At 37.2% G+C, this 23895-nt stretch overlaps 1 protein-coding gene and 1 long non-coding RNA gene across 2 annotated transcripts in view; one reads left to right on the forward strand and one right to left on the reverse strand.

The window, feature by feature from the left end:
* LOC146481062 (uncharacterized) overlaps positions 1 to 23895 on the forward strand; it is a 67328-nt gene that overhangs the window by 18161 nt on the left and 25272 nt on the right. Inside the window, exons 2-5 of the mRNA XM_085108763.1 lie at positions 592 to 730; positions 1906 to 1986; positions 2088 to 2350; positions 21496 to 21589. Of these exons, the coding sequence (XP_084964889.1) occupies positions 703 to 730; positions 1906 to 1986; positions 2088 to 2350; positions 21496 to 21589 (466 nt within the window). The 5' untranslated portion in view covers positions 592 to 702. The remainder of the gene's footprint in view (positions 1 to 591; positions 731 to 1905; positions 1987 to 2087; positions 2351 to 21495; positions 21590 to 23895) is intronic.
* LOC146481064 (uncharacterized) lies at positions 4153 to 6926 on the reverse strand. Its single transcript, XR_014864529.1, has 2 exons — positions 6612 to 6926; positions 4153 to 6532 (listed from the first exon to the last, which is right to left on the reverse strand). It is a non-coding gene; the product is annotated as an uncharacterized LOC146481064 (long non-coding RNA).

Below are 23895 nucleotides of genomic sequence, written 5' to 3' on the forward strand. Positions count from 1 at the left end.
GAACCTTTAAATATAAATAGTAGGGCCATTTTCATCATTAAATAGCTAAAACGGTCTCCTCATTTCGGTTTAAGGGAGTGATTTAATTTGAGAAGTTAATGGAATTTTTTTCTTTTTATTCTGATGGATAAGCCATACCTTGATTTGGAGCAATATGCAGGGTTGGGGGGAGGGGGTCTTTAATCTGCCATTTTCTTATGGAAAATTAAATAATACCCTTATAATCAATAATTATAGATTTCCATGTATAAGTAGGTATTTTCTGTGAGAAATAAATTGTCAGGTCAAAGCTTTTGGTAGATTTGAATTAAAGTCCGGCTTAGGTTGGGATGAAGTTATTTTGAATTTAGAGTTAATAAAAATATCCCCTTAAGTGCAGTTAAGTTCCTTCTCTGCGTTAAGTTAATTGACCCGATGGTAGAGTTTATTTGTATTGGAGTTGTTATAACTCCAAAAAGAGTCATTTACTGTGACACAGGATTTAATCTAATTCCTTAAAGAGAAAGACAATTTTGTGAGAATTGAAATAATTTCTTAATGTATCCGATATATTTTATTGTTATTCTTTTATTGTTCTATTTGTATTTTTAGACGATGCATCATCTACTGTTGCATTTTGTCGAGAAAGAATGTCATTTATTTTTTTGTGACTTTCAACGGCTATTCAGGAACAGTGAAACGTCGGGACAAACTTGAAGTAGTATGGTGTACTTTGACGTGGTAGTTGTCGGTGAGTTTGGTAGTCAGTTATTAGGAAGATAAAATTCAGCAGTTATTTACATTCCACAAACAAAAAAGGAGTCAGTGGATATATGCAAATACGCTTTCTAGACCCTTAAAAAGTTTGGAACTGTTGGTCATAAACAATGTGTATACTCAATGAGGACCCACTTCTGGTTATACTTAAATTAAGTAATTTATTTATTAATTTTATGGTTAGGGGCATGGATTTTACTTGAACACACCTCTGTTGAACCTCGTGGACCGAATTTACTGGACAGAAAATTTGAGAAGAGACATACAAATTTTGCTCGCATTAAACTGTTGACTTATAAACAGCCCAAAAAGGTTGTTTCTTTTTCTGAGTTTGCAACCTCTGAGTAGATTGGGATAACCAAGACACCATCTTTAAAAGGTGTTGAGACGTGTACAAAGGTACCCCCACTTTACTTCGGATTTATTTAATGCTGGGCCATTGTTCGAGTAAAGTACATTTAACGGTTTTCGTTATTCACTTTCAGTAAAAATAAAAACCAAACCAAACAAACAGGAAAACAAAAAATGGAAGCTGTTGGTTCTTACTACTTAGTGAATTGCTTCGTAGAAATTTCAGTTAAAGGTGATAAGAAGATAGGATAAGAAGCTTGTTGAAGTAATGCCTGTGTAACTGCCAAGCTGTTGTGTTAATTGAAAATTGTTTCGAAAAATTCATTTGTTTGCGATTTTTAAATTTTGTAAAGTCGTATTTACATGTAGCTTTTGTTGCAGTTTCAAGGTGATAGAAAATCAAAGTGCCAAATAATGGTTGCTTTTGTTTTACACTCATCCACTAAATTCTTCATAAAAACAATGATCATCCTTTAGTTTTCTTGTCATAAAAGGTCAACCATCTTGAAGAATATTTTTAACTGTTATTCCACAAGCGTGCGTTGGATATACACGCCGAGTTGGCTATAATCGTCTCATATACTGTGCTATGGCCGCTAATCAGTCAAATCCCTGGAATTGCGTTACACAATGATACAGTGATACCACTTTAAAATGAGTTTAATTAGAGATGGTAACAAGAAGACTAAACCGTACGTCTTTTGGGGTTTCTGTACTCGGTGTTTCACTTCATTGTCTTTGCGGAGCAATTAAGGGTCATGCTTATGGTGTTCTTATTAATTTTGTTTTGTAAAACAGGTGCTCATGCTGCAGGCATGTCATGTTTGGTTCACAGACTTGTCAATGGTTCATGGAAACCATACATACCCACTACAGGAGGTGAGGAGTTTGCTATTATTTATCTGTCTGTCTAGAAAAAAAAGAATCTATGCAAATATAAATCACTCTTCATAGTTAGAAGGTTTTTCTTCTATCTTTAGTTACGCTTAACAGGAAAAGAGTACCTCTGGATGATGAAATACTAATTTGGGATTTTCCTGGTCGCGAACGGGTTCGGCATTTTGTAGAGCTGTACGTCAGTGACGTAGATGCTGCAATTGTTGTGTACGACATAACACAAGATACACTTGGTACAGCAAAGTCTTGCGTTAAAGTTCTTCAGACAAAGGACAATCCAGATATCGTTGTAGCACTGGTAGGAGACAAAGCAGATCTTTCGAGTCAAAGAGTGGTAAATTACAAGGTAATTTGTTGTTGCCATTGTCCACACTAACAAGGATAAATTCGAAAACGTATGTTTCTCAGATGTCACAGACCTTCTGTTCACCTGAAGATGTTGTTTTCCTCTAGGGGGATCTTTTACAGAGGGTCCTATGCGACCACTGTGGTGTCAGTGGCCAATAATTATGTGACAAAACAATCAGTTTAATGAACAAAACAATTGCTCGTTAGTCTTGTCTATAACAGGATGGGTCGGTTTGGGTCAGTAAAGCATTGAATAGGCTGGAAAATAAACCCCTAGTCATAGACAACACAACAACTTTAATTAATGTACTGACCATGTGAGGGTTTTTTTATTACAGCCGAAATGGTTTATGGGGGTTTCCCAACTCAGGGGTTCATGTCAGTTTTCACTTTAGTCTATCTCCCTTGCCACTCCCCTGAAAAAATCTCCTCCTCAATACTTAAACACACTGTACTCTCGCTTATTCTTACGCTACACGCCCCAATTCATGGGTAGCTTGCACAGGCCCATCAACAGACAATATAAAGACCAGTAATGGCTTTTTTTGTTCATTTATCATATACAATTGCCATCTAGCCTGAAATACTTTCTCCGTATTGTTTTTTACAGCTATGTATTTCTCAGTTCTATATTTTCGGTCAATTAGATTTTTAAATACATCAAAATCTGAACTTTTTGAGTGTTTCCGGAAAAAACAAAATGTGCAATTTTACAAGGATTAAGAAATAATTCAGCAATTTACTTTTTTCTAATTTCCCAATGAAAACGTCTTTTAGTTTTAATTTCCCACGTTGGCCTGAAAGTACATGTACAAACCAGAAATTTTCAAAGTTTTTCCAAAACCGAAAATTGATCAAATAAGTGGTACACCGTTTCTGGTTCGAGTTCGCAAAATGTACAAGTATCGTGTGGAACATAACCTATTTTAGCTGGACGCGTATTAGTGTATGTAATATCATCTAACAGTTTAAATGGAAAAGTTCTAACAAAAGTCTCATACGCAACAGATTTCAAAAAAAGAAAAACCTTTAATACGGTTACAGTACATCATCCAATCCAAACTCCTCTGTCAATTTGATAAAGCCCCTCGATACCATTACCTTTTTAGAAATTTGCAATTCATAAAATTGTTTACTTTTACCAGGTCAAATATTTTATTTTGATAATGAAATTTTAAGGAATTTATTTCATTTTCGTTTTCAGCCAAACCTTTTAAGTGGGCTAGAATAGCGCATTGAATACCTCCCCAAGTTAAAAAGCAATATTATGTGAATCAAGGTTGTCCGTGTTAAATTGCATCTGGTTGGTAAAAATGATTGCACCATCTATTTTAATTAGCTTATTGTTCCAGATTATACTTTCAAATATAAGAGGGCTAGTAGAAAAGGTACTCTGCTTCTGTCATATGGGAAACTGTCCCCATGGCATTGAAAAAAAAAAAACATTTAACAGGTTTAAGAAACTTTATAAGGCCCACCTGATGTCTTGTCAATCAAATAATATATGTTCTGTTTAATGATCAAATATAACAGAATGTAACTATCTAATAATAATAATAATAGACTTAAAAATAATAATAATAATAATAATAATAATAATAATAATAATAATAATAATAATAATAATAATAATAATAATAATAATAATAATTGTCTGCTTATATTTTGATCTTTGTTGTCGCTGCTGTTGTTGCTGCTGATGATGTGTTGTCCTTTTCCTTTCTTTTTGTTTGTTGTTGTTGTTGGTTGTTTGCTTGTATGTTGTTTTTTGTGTTTTTTTTGTTTTTATTTATTTATTTATTTATTTATTTATTAACTTTTTGTTTTGTTCTATTTTATTAAGCTTGTCCCGTTTAGATTTCTTGCTCGGTTCAGTATATCTCTAACATACCTTAAAGGACCCTAGTCAGCCTCCGCCATTTTCGATGCCATCGAAATAATTGATATTGCATGGTGAAGAGAAATCGTATTGCTTTACTCTAAGTTGTGTTCCTGAAAATATGTTTCATTATCTTTTGTAGTTTCACAGTGATTTCGTTCATTTAGACATGCTCCGAATAAAATATAATAGCCAAATTCTCGCACATAAACAAAAACAAAGGTGTGGCTGGCTAGGGCCCTTTAATTTACACAAATGTAATTCTCTCTTGTACATTAATCCTAGGCTCTACAAACATTTCCTACATTTTCTAATATCTCAATAAAGCTCAGTGTCATTTCTTTGTTTACTTAAAAGTAGGTGGTGGTCAACTAGAAAGCCTTTGCTACTTTGACCACCACACACATTTTATAATTTGTACTGTATTTATTTTTATCTTGTAATCATCTGTTGTAATACTTTTCTTTCTATGTTAATGTTGTGTAAATAGTGTGAAATAAATGAACAGTGAACCATGAACCTTGTTTTTCTAAAGTCAGCCCACCATTGGAGAAATTCGTCGTAAAAGGTAGAAAGAATGTTGTAATCTTTAATATCATAGTTGCATGATTTGAATACATAAAATTACGCCATAATTCACTACCAGGTAATTAATATAGACTTTCCATGGTGCAGAATCCTCAGAAAATTAAAGATCCTACTAATCCAAGCTAGTCTTAACGATTTGATTGAGGTTTCTAATCTACTAGCCTTAACCCTACAAATTTGATATCATTAATTGTTGCAGCTCGCGCTATTTTGTTTGGCCCCTTTCATAGAAAGTTATATTTAAGGAATAGAGGACTTTTCCGTGTTTACATAGCCTCATCTAAACACGAGTAGGGTTGGGAGAATTCGAGAACTCTCCCAACTCCCCGATTGTTTAGATGAGGCTATGTAAACACGGGAAAAAAGTCCTCTATTGCTTTTATGAAATATTTCTAAAAAAATAATTCGACAAATGAAGGGAAATTCTGTTTATTTATTTCTTGATTGAAATAGATGTTCGCAGTACACGCTCTGGACAATCAAATTTGCCACTAGCCAATGAAAACGCCCATCTGACAACACATGAGCCAATCAAAATTTGCGATATAAAAGTCAAAATCAAGTTGAAATTTGTGGCAAGCGTCAGCGAGCTCCGTGTGGATGACGGCGATTTCAGCTTTGAATTCTCGTAAATCTTACAGAAAAAAACCGAACATTCGGTGAAAACTAGAGGAAATGTTCAAAATAAACGATTCTGTAAGGAAAGAACTTCAAGATGAGGAGTTAATTTAAGCTGAAAATGAATGTCACTATGCATGGTTGCTCTTAAAAGTTTATACGTGAACTTGCCCGATGTGGCAGCCTGAGATGGCTAAGAAGTAGAATCGCCCATCGTGCCTTGTGAAGTTTTGCTGTTTAGGAATCATAGCACAAGCAGCGGATCCAGACTGTGAAGTTGTTGCTGGTAATAGTAATCGTAACAGTAGATTATTACGCTGAGAAAGTCTCAGAGAAAATACATTTTATACAAATTTGACAGCCAAAACACAGTAACCGGCCGTACCAAGTTTGATTTGAAACATTTATAGTCTGTAGCATATAGTTTTGTGTTCGTTTTCGAGTACATTTTTTGAATAAAGAATGTCCTTTAGAGAATGTTATTGTGGTACTCAGATGCAAAAATTACCTTGAAAAACGTTTACTGCGTATTTGTTGCATATTTTGTCGTCTTCACTTGAGCTCCCTCGACGAGGTCGTCTAGCGCGCGAGGCAGGCAAAGCGCTGTGGTTCTTCTTTCGTTTGCTTTTTTTTCCCTTGGGCTCAGGGGGGAGGAGATAGGCAAACCCCGATCAAAATTTTGGGAAATTTTTCTCCATTTCCTTAACAGTTGTGCTTGAAATTACTTTGCGAGTCTTCCGAAAGCTTTGAATGTTTTTAAATAGAGACCTTTAGATTCTAGTACAAGTGCGAGTACGACTACGAGATTTGACTTCAAGATTGTAGCGAAGTACTAAGAACAGATATATCACAAAAAGTTTCATTTCACTCTTTACGAACGACGAACTTGACGCAGTTGGTTTGAATGACGATAGTTAAGCCCTTTCGTGTTTCCAATAAGATGAGCTCACCTACGTTTCGAGGACTCGTTTTCGCCACTACGAGATTCTTAAAAAATCTCGTAGTAAAATGACGACAGCTATCACTTTTTCCCGCCAAAATGACACTGGTTCACGCGCGCGCACTCTCTGTTTATTGGAGAAACTCGTAGTCGTACTCGTACTCGTACTCGTACTAGAATCAATAGGGACCTTTAGATTCTAGTACGAGTTCGAGTACGACTACGAGATTTGACGTCGAGTTTTTAGCGAAGTACTAAGAACTGATATATTACAGAAAGTTTCATTTCACTCTTTACGAACGACGAACTTGACGCAGTTGGTTTGAATGATGATAGTTAAGCCCTTTCGTGTTTCCAAAAAGACAAGATCACCTACGTTTCGAGGACTCGTTTTCGCCACTACGAGATTCTTAAAAAATCTCGTAGTAAAATGACGACAGCTATCTCGTTTTCCCGCCAAAATGACACTGGTTCACGCGCGCGCACTCTTTGTCTATTGGAAAAACTCGTAGTCGTACTCGTACTCGTACTAGAATCTAAAGGTCTCTAATTGTGCCGGGAGACACAAAAAGCGTGACGTCACAACCGTGTTTACATACTCTCATCTAAACACACCTATCTACCAATGAGAGCGCGGGTACTATCTCAAATATTTTATAAATAATAGTGTTGAGCTGCTTTATAAAATCTTGCGGAGTTGAAAAAACTGAGAACACATAAGTCATCTTCGAAAGCAAAAATTCCTCTCGCCCTATTTTAATTCTTTGGATATCTGTTCTACTAAGAATCGAAATTGCTAAAATTTCAGCCACAATGATAAAGAAATATGGCGACGGTGGGTCATCTTGTCTGACTCCTCAAAGTGAGATGCACACATTCCATTGTTTATCACACAGCTAGATATATTTCTGTAGAATGTTTCAACCCATCCTTTAAAACTAGGTCCGAAACCAAACACGTCTAAGCATTGAAACATGAATTCCCAATCGATACTGTCAAAGGCCTTCTCAAAGTCAATAAAAAACAGTATACCAGGTGTGTTTTGCTTCTTTGTATAATCCACAACATCTAAAATTGATCTTGCTGGTTAGCTAGTGAACCTGCCCTTAACATAACCCGTCTGGGTACAGTGAATTATTTCTGGGAGGACTTTAATAACCCTAGTTGAAATTACTTTAGACGCAATGTTCGCGTCTACATTAATCAGTGATATTGGTCTCTAATTCTGTCCTGTCCAGTACTCAAGTCTGCAGAAGATGAAAGGGCGGCATCTACTCCATGTGAACTGAGACCAGTAATGCCTTGAAATTCTTGAAAAGAACTCACTGCTCAGTTTAACATGTTAACTTGGACATAAATGTGTCAGTATACAGAAAATAAACAAACAAGCCGGTGTGTTCATGGCGTTCCTGTGGCACATTTTGCTAACACATGTTCGTCATATATACTTGACTAGGAATCCTTTTGGGCAACTGTACTGGTTGATTACCGATAGACATCACGTTGCTGTTAGGTCTTTGTGACAAAGAGTTCCATACTGCTTGTTGATGAGGTGGTATCATATATATATTATTTCTTTATTTACAGTGTAATAAAATTCAAATAACATTACATTGCACAAGACAATAACTGTGAAGTCAGCTTAAGACAGAAAACGAGATTCAGGGTCCGAAATTGCGCTTTCCTGGTCACCAATGCGACTAAAAATTTTGCACTGGCGACCAGAATTTCACAACTACTCTGTCGCCAGCGGGCGATTAACTATTTCATGCCGCGATCATTATACAAACAATAACTTTGATTTTCCGCCAAATCGATAAAAATAAAATTCAAAGCCCCCCGCCAATTGGTCACTTACTTTTTACCTTTCCACTGCTTTTTATAAAAGCGATTTCCTGTTGTTATAAATCTATCACAACGCTTCACAGCTCGAGCAGTGCGAAGCTTCGCCGCCATGTTTTTCACCGAGAAATGCTGCACGGTTGTGGCCTGGTGCGAACAACATGGCGATCCGTCGATCGTCTTGACAGAACGCGAAAGGAAAGATCGTTTACGGTTTTGAACATAAAGCAAAGAACCAACCGGCAGTTTGTCAATCGGGTACATTTCTTCTCCAAAAGGTAGAGACAAGAGAAGGGACACAGTTGACTTAAAACATTTAGCAGTCTTATGAAACTGCGTATATATTTTTTTTTTCATTTTTTTTTAATGATAACAATTTTTATTTGCCTTACATGACAGCACATTTACAATACTGAACGCTACTAACATTTCTTACAATACTCACAATACTAAACACAATAACTATATCTACATCGTTAACAATACTTACCATGCTTACAATACTAAAATAACTTACATCCTGTCCATCAAAAAAAAAAGGGAAAGAAAAATACTCGATTACTTTTTGACATCTACAAGCCTTGTCAAACTGTGTCAGAAATGTGAATTGACGTACACACCATACTCGGATCATAGCGCGGTGGTTTTAACCTTAAAATCCGAATCCCTAAATAAGAAACATGGACCAGGTTTTTTGAAATTCAATGGTCCATTACTAGAGGATAGTATTTACACAGAGGAAATCCAAAATAATATAAAAGCTTTTAGAGAGAAATATGATTATGTAGAAGACAAAGGATTGAAATGGGACCTCATTAAAATGGAAATTCGCGGTTTCACAATCGCATATTCTAAAAAGCTTGCGAAGAGCAAAAGAGACTCGGAAAAAATATTGCTTTCAAAGTTAAATAATCTGAAAATGTTCGCAACAATTCTCAACTTGGGATAGATATACATAATATGCAAGAGAAGCTAAAGAAAATAACCGAACGAAAAGTCAAAGGTGCGATGCTAAGAAGTAAAGTTAGATGGTTTTGAACAAGGGGAAAAAATACAAGGTATTTTTCAAATTTAGAAAAAAGACGTGCTGAGAAAAAAAGAATTTCGAAACTTAAACTGGAGAACGGCCTGGAGGTAGATGACCCAGACTCTATCCTCAAGGAACAGGCAAACTTTTTTAAAACTCTTTGTTTATCAGACAATGATGACATCGATAATCCTGCCTATGACGTCTTTCCAAATATGATCTTATCTCTCCGCTTTGTGAGGATAAGGCAAATCTGTGTGAAGGTCGCATCTCGAAAGAAGAATGCAGCAAGGCCCTCGCTGATATGGAAAATCGTAAATCCCGGGTTCAGATGGTTTCACCCCAGAATTCTATAAATTTTTTTGGAAAGACATCGCTGATGATGTTGTTTCAAGCATTAATTATGCCTTTGACAAGGGTGCATTATCGATCAGTCAAAAGAGAGGCATCGTTACCTTACTCCCAAAGAAAGGCAAGCCTTCTGATAGACTCAGCAATTTACTTCCAATCTCCTTTCTTAACACCGACTACAAAATTGCTTCCAAGGCCCTTGAAAAAAGACTGGAAAAAGTCCTCCCTAATATAATTCGTGAGAACCAAGGTGGTTATATTAAAAAAAGATATATAGGAGAAAATATCAGATTGATCGAAGACGTTATGGCCTTTGCAAAATTAAATAAACTCCCCGGTGTCGCAATCTTCGTTGATTTCACTGACAAAGGCGTTCGACTCAATCGAATGGGACTACCTTGCCAAAGTACTAAACGTTTTCAATTTCAAAGAAGATTTTAAAAGATGGGTTCGAATCCTGTACGCTGATATATCAAGCTGTGTTATCAACGAAGGCTTCGCTTCACCTTCTTTTAAGTTAAATCATGGTGGACGACAAGGCTGTCCGTTATCAGGTTTGCTTTTTGTCCTTGGAATAGAACTTCTAAATTTAGCCATCTTGGCAAATGGCAATATTAAAGGAATTAAAGTTGGCATTGAAGAAGTTAAAATTACTTTATACGCTGACGACACTACCTTGTTCCTAAGAGATGAAACTCTTCAGTCCACTCTTTACTTCAACTTCTAGAACTCTTCAAAAAATGCTCCGGGTTAGAGCTAAATAAAACGAAGACGGAAGCCATGTGGCTCGGCAGTTGGGCCGACCGCAGCGACACCCCGTTCGGGTTTCGATGGCCAAATGATTCCACACAAGCGCTAGGAATCTATTTCTGATATGACCAAGCCCTCTCTGACAAGCTTAATTTTGAACACAAATTAAACGAATTACAAAATACTCAATGGAAAAGAAGAAAGCTCACACTTTTGGGAAAGGTAAATATTATAAAGACCCTAGGGTTATCCAAGCTTATTTTCAATGCTTCCGTCCTACCGGACGGTTTTGCAAAAAAGGTGGACGCTATTACTTTTGATTTTCTATGGGATGGAAAACCCCACAAGATAAAAAAATCGACCATTATTGGTGAGAGAGAAGATGGTGGGTTAAAGATGGTTGCCTTTCTCTTTATGAGCAAATCGCTCAAAGCGACTTGGGCGACAAGAGTTTTCGACGAAAATAAAGCACCGTGGAAAATTATCCCAAATTACTTAACTTAACACCTCGGAGGTCTTAAGTTTTTATTATCTTGTAATTACAAATTCGAAGAACTTCCACTAAATGAGTTACCACCCTTTTATCTAAACATTTTGCAATACTGGAAAAAAATCAGGCATATCATAGTACCCAAAGATATAACAACGTTAAATGAAATAATTATCTGGAATAACTCTAACATTAAAATGAATGGAAAAACAGTTTATTACCAACCTTGGCATTGCAAAGGCGTTACAAAACTGGTGGACCTCTTAGATAATCAAAACCGCTTTTTAGCTTTCGATGCATTCAAACGAAAATATAATGTAAAGACTACTTTTATCGATTATTATGGTTTAACTCATGCCTTGGCCCCACTCAGGACTAGACTTCTATTGACCGGAACGCAAAAGCAGAACTCCAACCTCTACCGGCACGATAGTCTCAAAAGCATCACAAACGCATCGCTCCATAAAATTTTTGTCAAAAACAAATTCGTACCTCCCAATACGCAGATAGGAATGTTAAGCCAAGGTGTCAGAGCCGCGGAGCTCCCAAAACTTTACCGATGCCCCTTTGACACGACAAAGGAAGTCAAACTAGCACTGTTTCAATTTAAGATAAATCATAACATCGTCTACACCAAGGATAAACTTATGAAAGCTAAAATGTCTACCAGCAACACGTGCTACCTATGCAATCTTGACACACATACTTTACAGCATATGCTTGTTGACTGTCCCTTTGTCCAACATTTTTGGAGATCCTTTCGCGCATGGTGGTTTACAATGACAAATGTAAATCTCAATCTATCAAACAAGTCAATCCTGTATGGTTATTTTCGCTCTTGCAAGTTTAAAGATTTAACAAATCTCGCTCTACTCGTTGCAAAATATTTCATATATAAGTGCTTCTTAAACGAGAAATCCTTAGACTTCGAGCTCTATAAAATACAACTGCATGAGAAAGCCCTCACGGAACAATTTATAGCCTCCAAAAACAACACTATCACTGCCTTTAATAACAAATGGCAACCCTTCATCTAAAAAAAAATTATTTCTGGCACAGTCTGACACGGTTGCACTTCTATCACACCATCCCGTATTACTATTATTATTGTTTCTGAAACTGCGTATATACTGTAGCCGGCATTCGGTTCATTCGTCGTGGTTTTTCAGTGGTAGGTGTATAAATCGGCATTGCGGCCCCAAACGCAAACGCGTTCTCTTCGTTCTGATTCTTAAAAGAAAAATTGGCGACCAGAATACTTCGGGCTATTCAGGTACAAAATAATCATTAGTTATACCAATGTATTGAAATCTGAAACTGCATAGAATGATAATTGTCAGTTCAGGCACGTAGGGTCAGCTGTGGTGCCGCAGTTTGAAACGTGTGGTAGAGAGATTCGCCCTGAACTTTTTTAAAATTTTCTCCCTCGCCATTACGCTTACATATTCCTTCGTGTTTTTCGTTGTTTGGCGTTTCTTGAACTCTCGACCGGGTCTGTTCACTGTGACCCTGACGAGAATGACAGACCTTCTGGGCAGACGGAGTTTTGTTTTGCCTTTTGTCAACCTATGCTGTTTTTTTAGCGGAGCTCCCGCGCGCGCCTTGCGGCGCGCGCGAGCGGAGCCCCATAGCTAAGAGAATTTGGTAAACCCATCACTGCGAGAAATTTTGGTTTGGTTATGACGTCACTTCCGTCCGACCGACCGTACAACGTACGTACGTACGTACGTACGCTCCTCCATGTAAGCAATGTGAAATGAGACACTTAAACCTTGTGCTGCAAATCAGGTTTTTTTTCGGCGGGAAAATGCATGGCCAACTGCGCTGCCGGCCGCGTTTGTTTGGCAGGAAATTGCATCGCCAACTGCGTTTGAGAAAAAAATAATAATTTTGAAGACGACGTGTACGACAAAACACAAACTCAATTTATGAATAAGTCTAAAAACATGTAAAGCAAAGAAAGGGAGATAGAAAGAGATCGAGAAAACAGGCGACGAAGAAGCCAAGTTCCACGTCAAAGAGAGCGATTGAGAGCGGTAGCAAACAGGCGAAACATGAGTGACGAACAAAGAGAGAAAGAACAGGAAAGGGTGCCGAAAAAACCCCGTGTTGCGGAAAAGGGTTTGAGTGTCTCATTTCACATTGGCTTACATAAATCAGCGTATGTGCTGTAACCCGGGTTGTTTTTCGGCGGGAAAATGCATGGTTAACTGCGCTGCCTGCCGGGTTTGTTTGGCGGGAAGTTTCACTGCCAACTACGTTTGAGAAAAAAAAAACAAAAAAAAAATAATTTTGAAGACGACAAGATACAAAGTCAATTTTTATATGTGACCAACAGCAGGAGAAAGAGCAAGGCAACTAGCGGCGGGAGAAACAAATCGACTGGCACATCATCAGAATCTGGAAGTGAAGTCATTTTACTCCGATCCAGCGCCACGAAACGTTGGATTTTTCCTCTTGAAGTGAAACATTTCGCTTACTCAACGTTGTAAAACGAGCAGAAAAATCAGCAATGGAATAAAGGGACTGGTTATTCTCAGAAGAGGCGAGTACATTCATGCAATTTTGATGACAAAACTTTGCTAGTTTGCTGGTTTGCAAGATATTGTTTTCTTGTAGTTTTGACACGCCGTTTAACTTAAGCTTAAGCTAATACTGCTAACTTCAGAACAGTATTTTGAGCTCATTTTTTCGGTCCATGTTGATTATTTTCCTTGGAGTTTTATTTTCTGATCTCGTCCAATTTTGCCGTCAAACAGCGGGAGAAAGAGCAAGGCGGATCGCGGCGGGAGAAACAAATCGATTCTTTTAGCAGCTTTTAGAGGCGGCACTTCATAAACAGCCGCCGAATCTTAAAGATAAATTATTTTACTCTAATCAGTGTCTAATTCGGCGCAATGAAATGAAATTAACATTCGATGGTTTTTTCCTCTTGAAGTGAAACTCAACGTTGTAAACGAACGAAAAATTCAGCAATCGAATAAAAGGACTGGTTATTCTCCAAAGAGGCGAGTATATTCATGTGATTTTGTTGACAAAACTGCTGTTTTTGCAAGATATTTTTTTCTTGTAGTGTTGACACTGCAACTTGTTTAACCTCAGAGCAGCCTTTTGAGCTCATTTTTCGATCCATGTTCGTTATTTCCCTTGGAGTTTTATTTTCTAATCTCATTCCATTTTGCTTCATTTAAAAAAAATTTGATTCTGAGCTAAAATAGTCAGTCAAACAAACGTCTCCCAACATTGTATCGTTGGCATAAACTACTGACAAGTTTTTCTCGCATATATTTCTGACAATCTTGACAGAGAACAAACAAAAATACTTAAGAGCGACTTTCCACAAATATCGACCAAGTGGTGGCACAAGTCAAAAAATCGATTTTGTTCATATTTTGCTCATAGGCAGTCCCTAGTGAGAAACAAACTAAGCTGTAGTTAGTTTTTCCAAATACCGCTTCCTTTCGCGTAATTATGCGAAAAACAATTTTGTCTCAGTTGAGCTCAAAGTCCGCTTTCGGCGGGATGGAATTTTCCTTAACTTTCAACGGGTCGCGTATCAATCCACAGACTGTTACTAACCTTCAAATGACATTTATTGCTTTATTAGGTCTTCTTCTTCTGTTTCACGGAAAAACATTTAAAACCTAAGTTACTTTTACGTCCGAAATAGGTTTAGAAAAGCATGCTATAAATGCAAATTTTCAGCAACCACATTTTAGCACTAAAACATTGCCAATTTAACCCACGGGCGATAACTTAGATTTCCCTATAATGACTTTCTATGCCTTCACTGTATACCTATTGATCATAATATAAAAACAAAACTCTGGGTAAATGAAAATAAATGACCCGCTAGGCTTCAGATTTATCAGCATTTTCTTGAGATTTGGCGATCGAAGCGTAAAAAAGATGGCGTGACACACTGTCACGGGTACAAATATTTTTTCCTTTTAGAAAAAAAAAATGAAGCAACATTTAAAAGGAAGCATTTTTCATTCGCAGTAGAAAAATCTTTGGATCGAAAGTTCGGTAGCGTTACGGACAAACATATATTTCGGCTGCGTTTCATAACTGGAAATTTCAGAGTATCCGTTCGCTCTGGTTCGTTATTGTGTAATATTATTGTGTTAAAACAAATAATTGGAAAATTTATGTTCCTCTTTCTTTATCACTGCCATGAATACATTAAACTAGAAATAGGTAAAACGCAGCAGATTTGAACTACATTAACCTGATTAAAAGTTTCGACTGTTATGTTAAACTGCATCGTTTGCGTGAAGTATACGTTCGAAGTAATGTTTGTTTCACTCGTCCGTTGACCATGAGCGAGTTTTTTAGATCTCTGTAAATAAAGAAAGGGAAGAGAAATAGCATAAAGGGTCCATCTCCGTTTTTAAGAACATTGTCTATAGAGTTTTCCAATCTTCATACATCTAAAAATGAGAGCTCGTGATTAGTGTATTATAGATGCAAAAACTGCGTGATTTAGTTTATTAATTAAATTTGCAAAAGAAAGCACACGCACACTCAACGACAAAAACAACAACCAAAAAAAAAAAAAAAACAAGACAGAATTCTGAACGTTTCTAAGGGAAAAAGTAATAACAATAAAGGCCGTATCAAATTTAATGAAACCAAGATAGTGGTCAATACTCGTGTTATTAGTAATGTTATTTTGCTGCGCTTTTTAATCCTGAAATATTCTTTATGTGAAGATGAACGTAATTAACTAATTAGATTTTTGAACGTCCCCATTGCTTTTTTGGACGTATGAACAAATTGAATTATTATTACACCAGAGAAACAGTAAGGAACTGTAAATAAAACGGCGAGCATGGAAGTTTGCCGTTCGTTTACGTTGATAGTTGATGGGCCATGTTCGTTTGATCGCAGACAGAACAAGGTCCAGAGAGATAGTACCTCTGCTGTCCTGTACAAAGAATATTGACCAGCACAAGTCATGTTATGGTTTTCAAGATGTAGGAAACGAGGTTCAGCTTGTTCTTGCCATTCGGCCACGTTTTCAACGCCAGGAAACATCAAGACGATGACGATTTGGGCTTATCTGTTGAGAAACGTTTATCACAAAAGACACTTATCGGGCCCGGTAAGTTACTGGGACTTTCGAGAAACGGGCCCCAGGGCGTATAAGAGGCAGTTTACGGTATTCCTGGATAAATAGGAGAGAAGGTAGACACAGCGGGCGTTTTCCATTTACCAAAAGATTCCGGAAAATTCCGAGAATTTCGGTGGGAAATGTTTATCGGTGAAGAACGTGTTCCATTTAACACATGTTCCATCCATTTCCTTCTCCGTCCGATGTATTGCGCACAAAAAATACAAAATGGTGGCACAACTGTTGTGATTAAACGAAATTGTAGAGTCGGTCTTTGGAAGAAGAGAGTCTCGTGAATTCAAAAAATAATGATGACATTCCTATCCTGGCGACGATTGCAACCTATATGAGACGCGATCTTCACCAAAATCAAGGTTTTTATGAAAATATTTTGCCGCGATATAGATAAGCTTATACGAGTGATGAATTTAAAAGCCACTCCAGGATAATTTGAGGGACCATTGAAGCTCTGTGCAGAGAAGTAAAAGCCACAGGAAGAGCTCCTCAACGACACGCACTTGAAACAGCTGCTGTGAAAGGGTGAATGACAAAAGACCTTGTTTAATTACAGATGCAAAATTTTAGGCTTCAAGGCGGGAAATAATCGGAACACTCAAAGAACCCGAGGGTGAGATGTAATGTTTTCTTCGATAAATACTACTTACCATTGACATACCTGGCCCAGTTGTGATTAATTAACGTTTGAAAATCTGGAGCCAAGCCATGACACAGCGAGCATTCGTATAAAGTACTACTCGAGGATAGGAAAGTCACCGAGGGAGTAGAAGAAGCCGCCATATTTCCTTACCGAAGATATGGTCGTGAACAGCCTGGAACTGGTCAAACCTTGTGAAACTCATAAATGGAACACGCAGTGCCATCGGAAAAGTTTCCAATGGGAAAACGGGACTACCTTTTCACAAGTTCCATTCTTTCCGGAAATTTTTCAGTGGAGCGAACCAAAAAAAGCATGTTAGGAGCCGTAGCATGTCCTTATTGCTACTTCGCGACATTGACACAATGTTCTGTTTTAGTTATTTTTCGTTTCTCTCCAGAAAGAAGTCGTTTCCTCTTTATCAGGTGTGGATGAGTTAAGGGGGACAATTAACATACCGACCAAATTTGACGGCATTTAAAATGCTTTGTTGGACTTCGAATATAATGTGCTCGTTTCTGAGTATTTATTTTGCGTGCAAAAATATGGAAGCAGACGGACATAAGTTACGAAAACTAGTCGTTTAAAATCGTCTTTATCCCCAATTTCAAATCATCACGGCAGAAGAAGACATCGAAACATAGAAATCTACGGTGACACTTCCGGTTCATGGTTGTCACGCAACAGTGTAGCTTGCGAGTTGTTTATTAGAAAAATATAGAAATGTTTATTAATTCGTAAACTGGATTGTTTTGTCAAAGTTCTCTTGATTCAGAGGGTAAGAGTACAGAAATAACCCCAGTGCGGGTTAATGAAGAATTCGATGCTAAATTCTTGTTAAAACGTGCGTGAAATGATCATGAAATACTAAAAATGAACTCGTCGTCGACACACTAATATTATGCTTGTATCGAGCACGAATAGACGAAGAAGATGCCCAAATCTTATGTTGGATTGTTAATTAAGGTATCAGCTTAGTTTCCCTACCTTTATGTCTCAAAATAATGCACGTTTTTGAATCTCTTTTGGCTTTCGTAGTTCGCGGTCACCGGCTATGTCACGCCATTGTTTACAATGCGAATGCCAGATTTTCGACAGGGTAGGTGATAAATTCGAAGCCTTGCGAGTCACTTAAAATAATTTACCCAAACCTTTGTTTTGATATTATGATTAATAAGTACACAGTGAAGCCATAGAAAGTCATTCTATGATAATCTAAGTTATCGCCCATGGGTAAAATTGCCGGTATTTAAGTTCGAAAATTTGGCTGTTAAACATTTGCATTTATAGCATGTTGTTCTAGATCAGTTTCGGGCATAAAAGTAACGTAAGTTTTGAATGTTTTTCTGTGGAACAGAAGAAGAGGACCTAGAAAAACAATAGATGTTATTTCAAGATCCGTGACAGACTGTGGATTGATACGCGGCCGGCCAAAGTTAAGGAAAATTCCGTCCGGCGGGAAGCGGATTTTGGCTCAACTCAGTTGAAAATCGTTTTTCGCATGTTTACGCGTAAGGTAGCCGTATTTGAAAAAACTAACTACAGCCCGTTTTTTTTCTTACCAGGGCCTACCTATGAGCAAAATATGAGCGAAATCGATTTTTTGACTTGTGCCACCAAAAGTTGATTTCGGTCGATATTTGTGGGAAGCCGCTCTTAAAACAGTAGGATATAACCGCAAAGATTATTAAGATGTGTGAGTAATTTTCACTGAAAGTCTTTTCAAAGACCATTAAAAGCGAATGTAAAATTAAGGTGTGATTCCATTTTCATCAAAACAAAGTTTACGCAAAACATTCATTCGCTTGTTTTTTGTGAATTTTTCAAAGATCGTTGTTTAGCTTGTTTCTGTACTTATTGCCATGAATTATCACAGTGCTTTTTTCATTTATTACTCAAAGATATATTTGAAGTGTGTTTTTTGGTTAGTGTATCCATTTTCTCTGAGGTTTATAGCGTACGGCCTTCTTGATGAGCAAAATTTACTAGACAGTGACAGTGCCGGTAGCGCGCGTTGGCTGTTTTCAAACCGTTTTGCCTCGATCATCTTAAAAACTAAAAACAATAATAAAAACAGAAAATATCATTTTGAGCCATTTAAATTCCGCTTTTATAACACAGAGGGCAAAATGTTGCTAAAACTATCAAGGAACTTCGTAAAACAGTCAGTAAAACACTCATCGAAAGCGCAAGCAAACCAATGAACAAATTATTTAATGTTAGGCATCAATTAATTGTTCACCTGCGCTGTGAAGCTTCCTACCGCTTGGAAATCACACGAACATAGATCGATACTAAAATAGCAAACGATGGATCCAAAGAAGGAACTTGCGGAGTAATTTCTTCCTGCTCCTTCCTCCCATCAAAAGGACACTTTCATGCTCGGTTATCGTTCGTTAAAAGCACTTGGACGCCATGACTGATTTCAGTTTCTCAACCAAACAAAATAAAATCAATCCGATCCAAGTCTTTAGCTTTTGACACAAATAATCTTTTGCTGTTTCTTGTGAGAGACACCAAAATTAACCTTTAGGGATTTCCCTCCTAGCTGCAGCACTTGATTTCCATGTATTTTTTGTACAAAGAACCCGGCTTAAAGAGTCGAACTTCGAAAGAACCTCAAAGAACTTGTTTTTTTGGACACAAAATGCAGAAACCAACAAAATGTAAAACTGTCGTGCTCAGCCAATCAGGAGCGAGTATTTTCGCCGCTCGACCAATCAGGAGTAAGTAATTTGCCCTCGGTGAAAGGAAAATTACGAAAAACTGCCCTCTTTTACAACAAATCAGTATTCAGTAATTTTGCCCTCTGTTTTACATTGTTATTGTCGATGAGCAGTTAGCTGCATATGCATTAAAAATGTACTATATAACTGCAGAATTGATGAGGAACTCATAAGGTTATTACGTTCATACAATAAGCAGACTTCTATTGTGGAGCTCCGCTTTTAGGCTTGGCTAAATATATATTAATTCTTTTTTTGGTGAGCTCACTAAAATACATGGGTAATTTTTTCAATATTTACTTAAGGACGGTGCCTACTAATACCGAAGTATTTTTATGCGGCTTATGACTATGCGGGAAAAGCAGATCTTAGCAAGGCCTATTGGAATCCAAAAAGAAAATTGGGGTAACCACACATTTTTCAGAGATAATTACGCAACAATATCTCTAAAAAGCGCCAAAATATAAAGCAATGTATGGGATTTTTTCCTAAATTGAAGCTTAATTTTCTCTGAAAAATGCATGGTTACCCCCAATTTTCTTTTGAGATACCAAGAGCATTTGGTAAGTTCTGCTTTTTCCGCACAGTTTTAACCGCGCAAAAATATTCCTGTATTAGTAGGAACCACCCATAGGAAACCTTAGTATCTCGCGATGCGCAGAACGTATGCGCAGTAACAATAGTAGGCACTGTCCTTAATATTAAAGTAATTAGAACTAAAGCTACATCGCTTCTCATTCGTTCCGAAAAGTTAAGCGCTTTTACGTTTGCATTAGAATATCGCAAAATCAATCCGTATAAACGCTTATGAATCCTGCAAAAAAAAGAGCTGTCCACTCGGTCGTTCAGCTGTTCATCTACTTTTGAGGGTTCGTCCACTCGGTTTCTCGTTCGTTCGTTTTCGCCGACGAGCGATTGGTGGATCGTTTGATTGTTAACTCGGTCATTCACCTATTTGTTCGTTCGTTTGCGCTTCGGGTTTGTTCAGTTGTCCCTCCATTGGTCTGACGCACAAGCAAGACAGAAAAGCAGGAAGAGCAGCGAGGTCCAAGAAAAAGCTACATTATTAGGCAGCTGATGCTAAACATGATTACAACGACAAGCAATGGATATTTTGGACAATAGATTTTTATAATGCGTCCATGGAAGCCTGTTACCATTATTTGTGAATATATACATGTAGATACTATTTTGTTTATTCGTACCTTTTTGCCTGCCCTAAATATGGACCTCGCCCCCTCTACTCTCCTCCTACTTGTCCCAATGAAATGTAAAACACTTCTTCTATAGTTGCTCTTACAACTGAGGTACACTGTCACTGAACTGATGTGTGGTTTTTGAACTGTTTGTGTGGTTATTGAACTCAATTGAAAAAAAAAACTGGGGTCCGTTTCTCGAAAGTCCCGGTAACTTACCGGGCCCGATAAGTGTCTTTGGCGATAAATGTTTCTTAATAGAAGTCAATTTTTGTTAGCTTTGAATACTAAATTGAATACTAAATCTTATAATTCTTTGAAAACACTGGCCAAGTACCATGTTTCTAATCAATGTGTAATCGGCGAAAAAACAATGAAAAATATACTTACCGGGCCGGCCCGTTTCTCGAAAGTGCCGGTAACTTTCCGGGCCCGATAAGTATATTTTTGAATGTCTTTCCGTCGATTACATGGCGTTTACAGATATGGTACTTGGCCAACGTTTTTATAGAATTATGAGATTTTAAAATTTAGTAATCAAAGCCAACAAAAATTGACTTCTGTTACGAAACACTTATCACCAAAGACACTTATCGGGCCCGGTAAGTTACCGGGACTTTCGAGAAACGGACCCCAGAACTTAGCCTTGAGTTTTTATTTTTATTTATTTATTTTTTGTTTACTTCTGCTATCCGTTATTAACACTCCATCATCGGTTCTTAAGGTTGGTAATCAAAGGAGCCGCTGCATCTATCCTGGGCTGCAGAAATGTGACCCTGTGCCAAGAAGAAGTTTAGGTTTTTGGTTTAGGACATTGAAGGACCAGTCTGTTAGGCTAAAGATTCTATCATAACACTGTAACTTCCCGAATTGCTTAACTTATAATTTGAGGGTGCAGGCCAAAACTTATTTGAAACACAAAGAAAAATATCTTAGTTGATAATTATATCTCCATTTCATGTTAGGAGGCAGCATCGTACGCAGTAGACCATGGCCTACTCTTTTTTGAAGTGTCAGCAAAGAGTGGTTTGAACGTGGATAATTTATTGTCAGCAATGGGTAAGTTTGACACAGAGTAAGTGGATTCTATTGTATCTTAATGCACAAGTGGATGGACGCTGAAAATTCTGATATCTGATTAGGCGGGTTCCGGGAGAGAGCGGAATCATTCCTATCTCTGAACCTGCAGGTACATGTAACTGTAACTGCAAGAAACCGTGGATTGAGAACACAACCTCAGTGGATTGTGAAATTATTGCAGTTATTGATACAGAATGGTGATTTATCGTTGGTAAACAGTACTTGTTTTTAAACAAAAAGTGAAAAGCTTAAGGAATAGTGTAAAAAGACGTCTTATTCTTTAAGAAAGCTCATAGGATGTTCATTTGAATTTTGTTGTAAAGCTGTAGATAAGCATGCCCATTTCTACAGAGTGATAGATTAGAGAATTAAGTCTGCAGTTTATTTTTGAGCCCTTTACGTTTATATTTTCCGCAATTACCACCAAAATCACCCATTTGTTCAATTTGAAATTATTTGTTTGTGACGTTTAGTGCTCGGCCCCTCTAGCACTTGTGCAACAAAGACTGCCGAGGGTGAATAAAGGTTATTATTATTATTATAGAATCAAACTGTATCTAGTAGATTTTATTCTTGTAAATAATAAAGTTATCATTATTATTATTATTATTATTGTTATTATTATTATTGTTATTATTATTATTATTATTATTGTTATTATTATTATTGTTATTATTATTATTATTATTATTATTATTATTATTATTATTATTATTACCTTGCTCATACCTGGGCTTGTAGCTCAGTCGATAGAGGAACGGTTGATTAAACGTGGAAGTCATTGGTGCGATTCCCGCACCTTCCGTCGTGTGGTCTCTCATTTCCTTCCTGGGGCAAACCCTCAGAGGGAAATTCATGGGTTCACTTTAGCACTTTAACATACACTGCAGAATTAATTACTGATCCATTCTCATTTAAATCATTGTCGATTATCTCGAAATATAGTCGGACACTTAATGACGAATTCGAAACTTAAACTAAACTAAATTACTCAATCTAGGCATTTTGCAGGCGAAATTAGAAAAAAATCTAAGACCGTTTTCAAGTAAATAATGAATCCATTTTTAGGGACTGATTTCCGGTTTATTCCTGCATTTTTCACCCATATCTCAGGCAAAATAAAACTTTACACTTTCTTTTTTCTGTTCAAAGGTCTTTCCTTATAGCAAAACGTTCTAAATGAATATTGAGCTCCATGGGTGGCTCTGATTTTAAGATACTTTTGTTTTAAAACAGTTCAAATAAAGTGCTGATCTGCGAAATAGTTTTTACTCAGCATAAATCGAGATATCTTAAAAATGTTCCGACATATTTTTCTGTTAAATTGCAAGTTGTTAGGGTAATAATCTTTTCGATATTCATGAAAGTTTTAGGCTGAAGAACCGAAACCGGTGTGAGATAAGAAGGCTGAATCTTGCCCAAGTTTCAGTCGTTTTTCGCTTTCTCCCAATAGGAGTTTTATTTTGTTTGTCTGTGTCTATTTCACTGATATTCCCCGGCCAAACTTTGAACGTGCAGTCATGCAAAGCGTAAAATTTACATAAATATACGCACAAATTGTAACAGCCATTCAAACAGCCGTGTCACAGAAATCGAGATACCGTAAATGTTCGAATTAGCCCCCCCCCCCCCCCCCTCTCGACTCAGCATTTACGGTATTGGGGAAAGAAGGTTGGTAAAACGGAGAGGCCAAAGTTTCAAATCTACATGGCGGTTGAGGAAGAGTGTCAACGAGATGAAATTGAGAGCGAAACGTTTGCCCCAATGGAAAATTTGAGAAGCGGGAGCATATATTTATGTACATGTACATGTACATGTACATGTAATCATAAGTGAACTCGTACACATTGCTTTGTACCTTTAAAGTTTGAAATTGTGTTACATGCAGATCAACCACATCTCCATTTTGTCATTATGTTTTGAGGTAGCTTATCGCAAGCTGATGCTCCCTTCAAGTTCTTGCCTGATTTTTGTGTTTTTTATTCTACTAAATTTCACACACTGTTTTGGTTCATCAAAATTAATTTAAAGTACATTTTAGAGTTCTTCGGTGCTTCACATTTTGCCCAAAACTCCTGAAAATTTCGGTTTGAAGTCAAATGGTAAAGTAATTTTCCGGAAATCCGTTCGGAAAATGTGGAGGTACTTCTCTTTCCTTTCGGAACGGAACGGCAGAAAATTCCTGGCCATTTGAATGAATCCTCTGTTTACAGGCCATTTCCGGCTAGAGCGGGACGAAACGCTTGATAGATAAATGTTGAGCGAAATCTCATCCGGTTGGTCGG

This window comes from Pavona decussata, unplaced genomic scaffold, assembly GCF_977016875.1.
Source record: "Pavona decussata unplaced genomic scaffold, jaPavDecu1.1 SCAFFOLD_51, whole genome shotgun sequence".
NCBI lineage: Eukaryota > Metazoa > Cnidaria > Anthozoa > Scleractinia > Agariciidae > Pavona > Pavona decussata.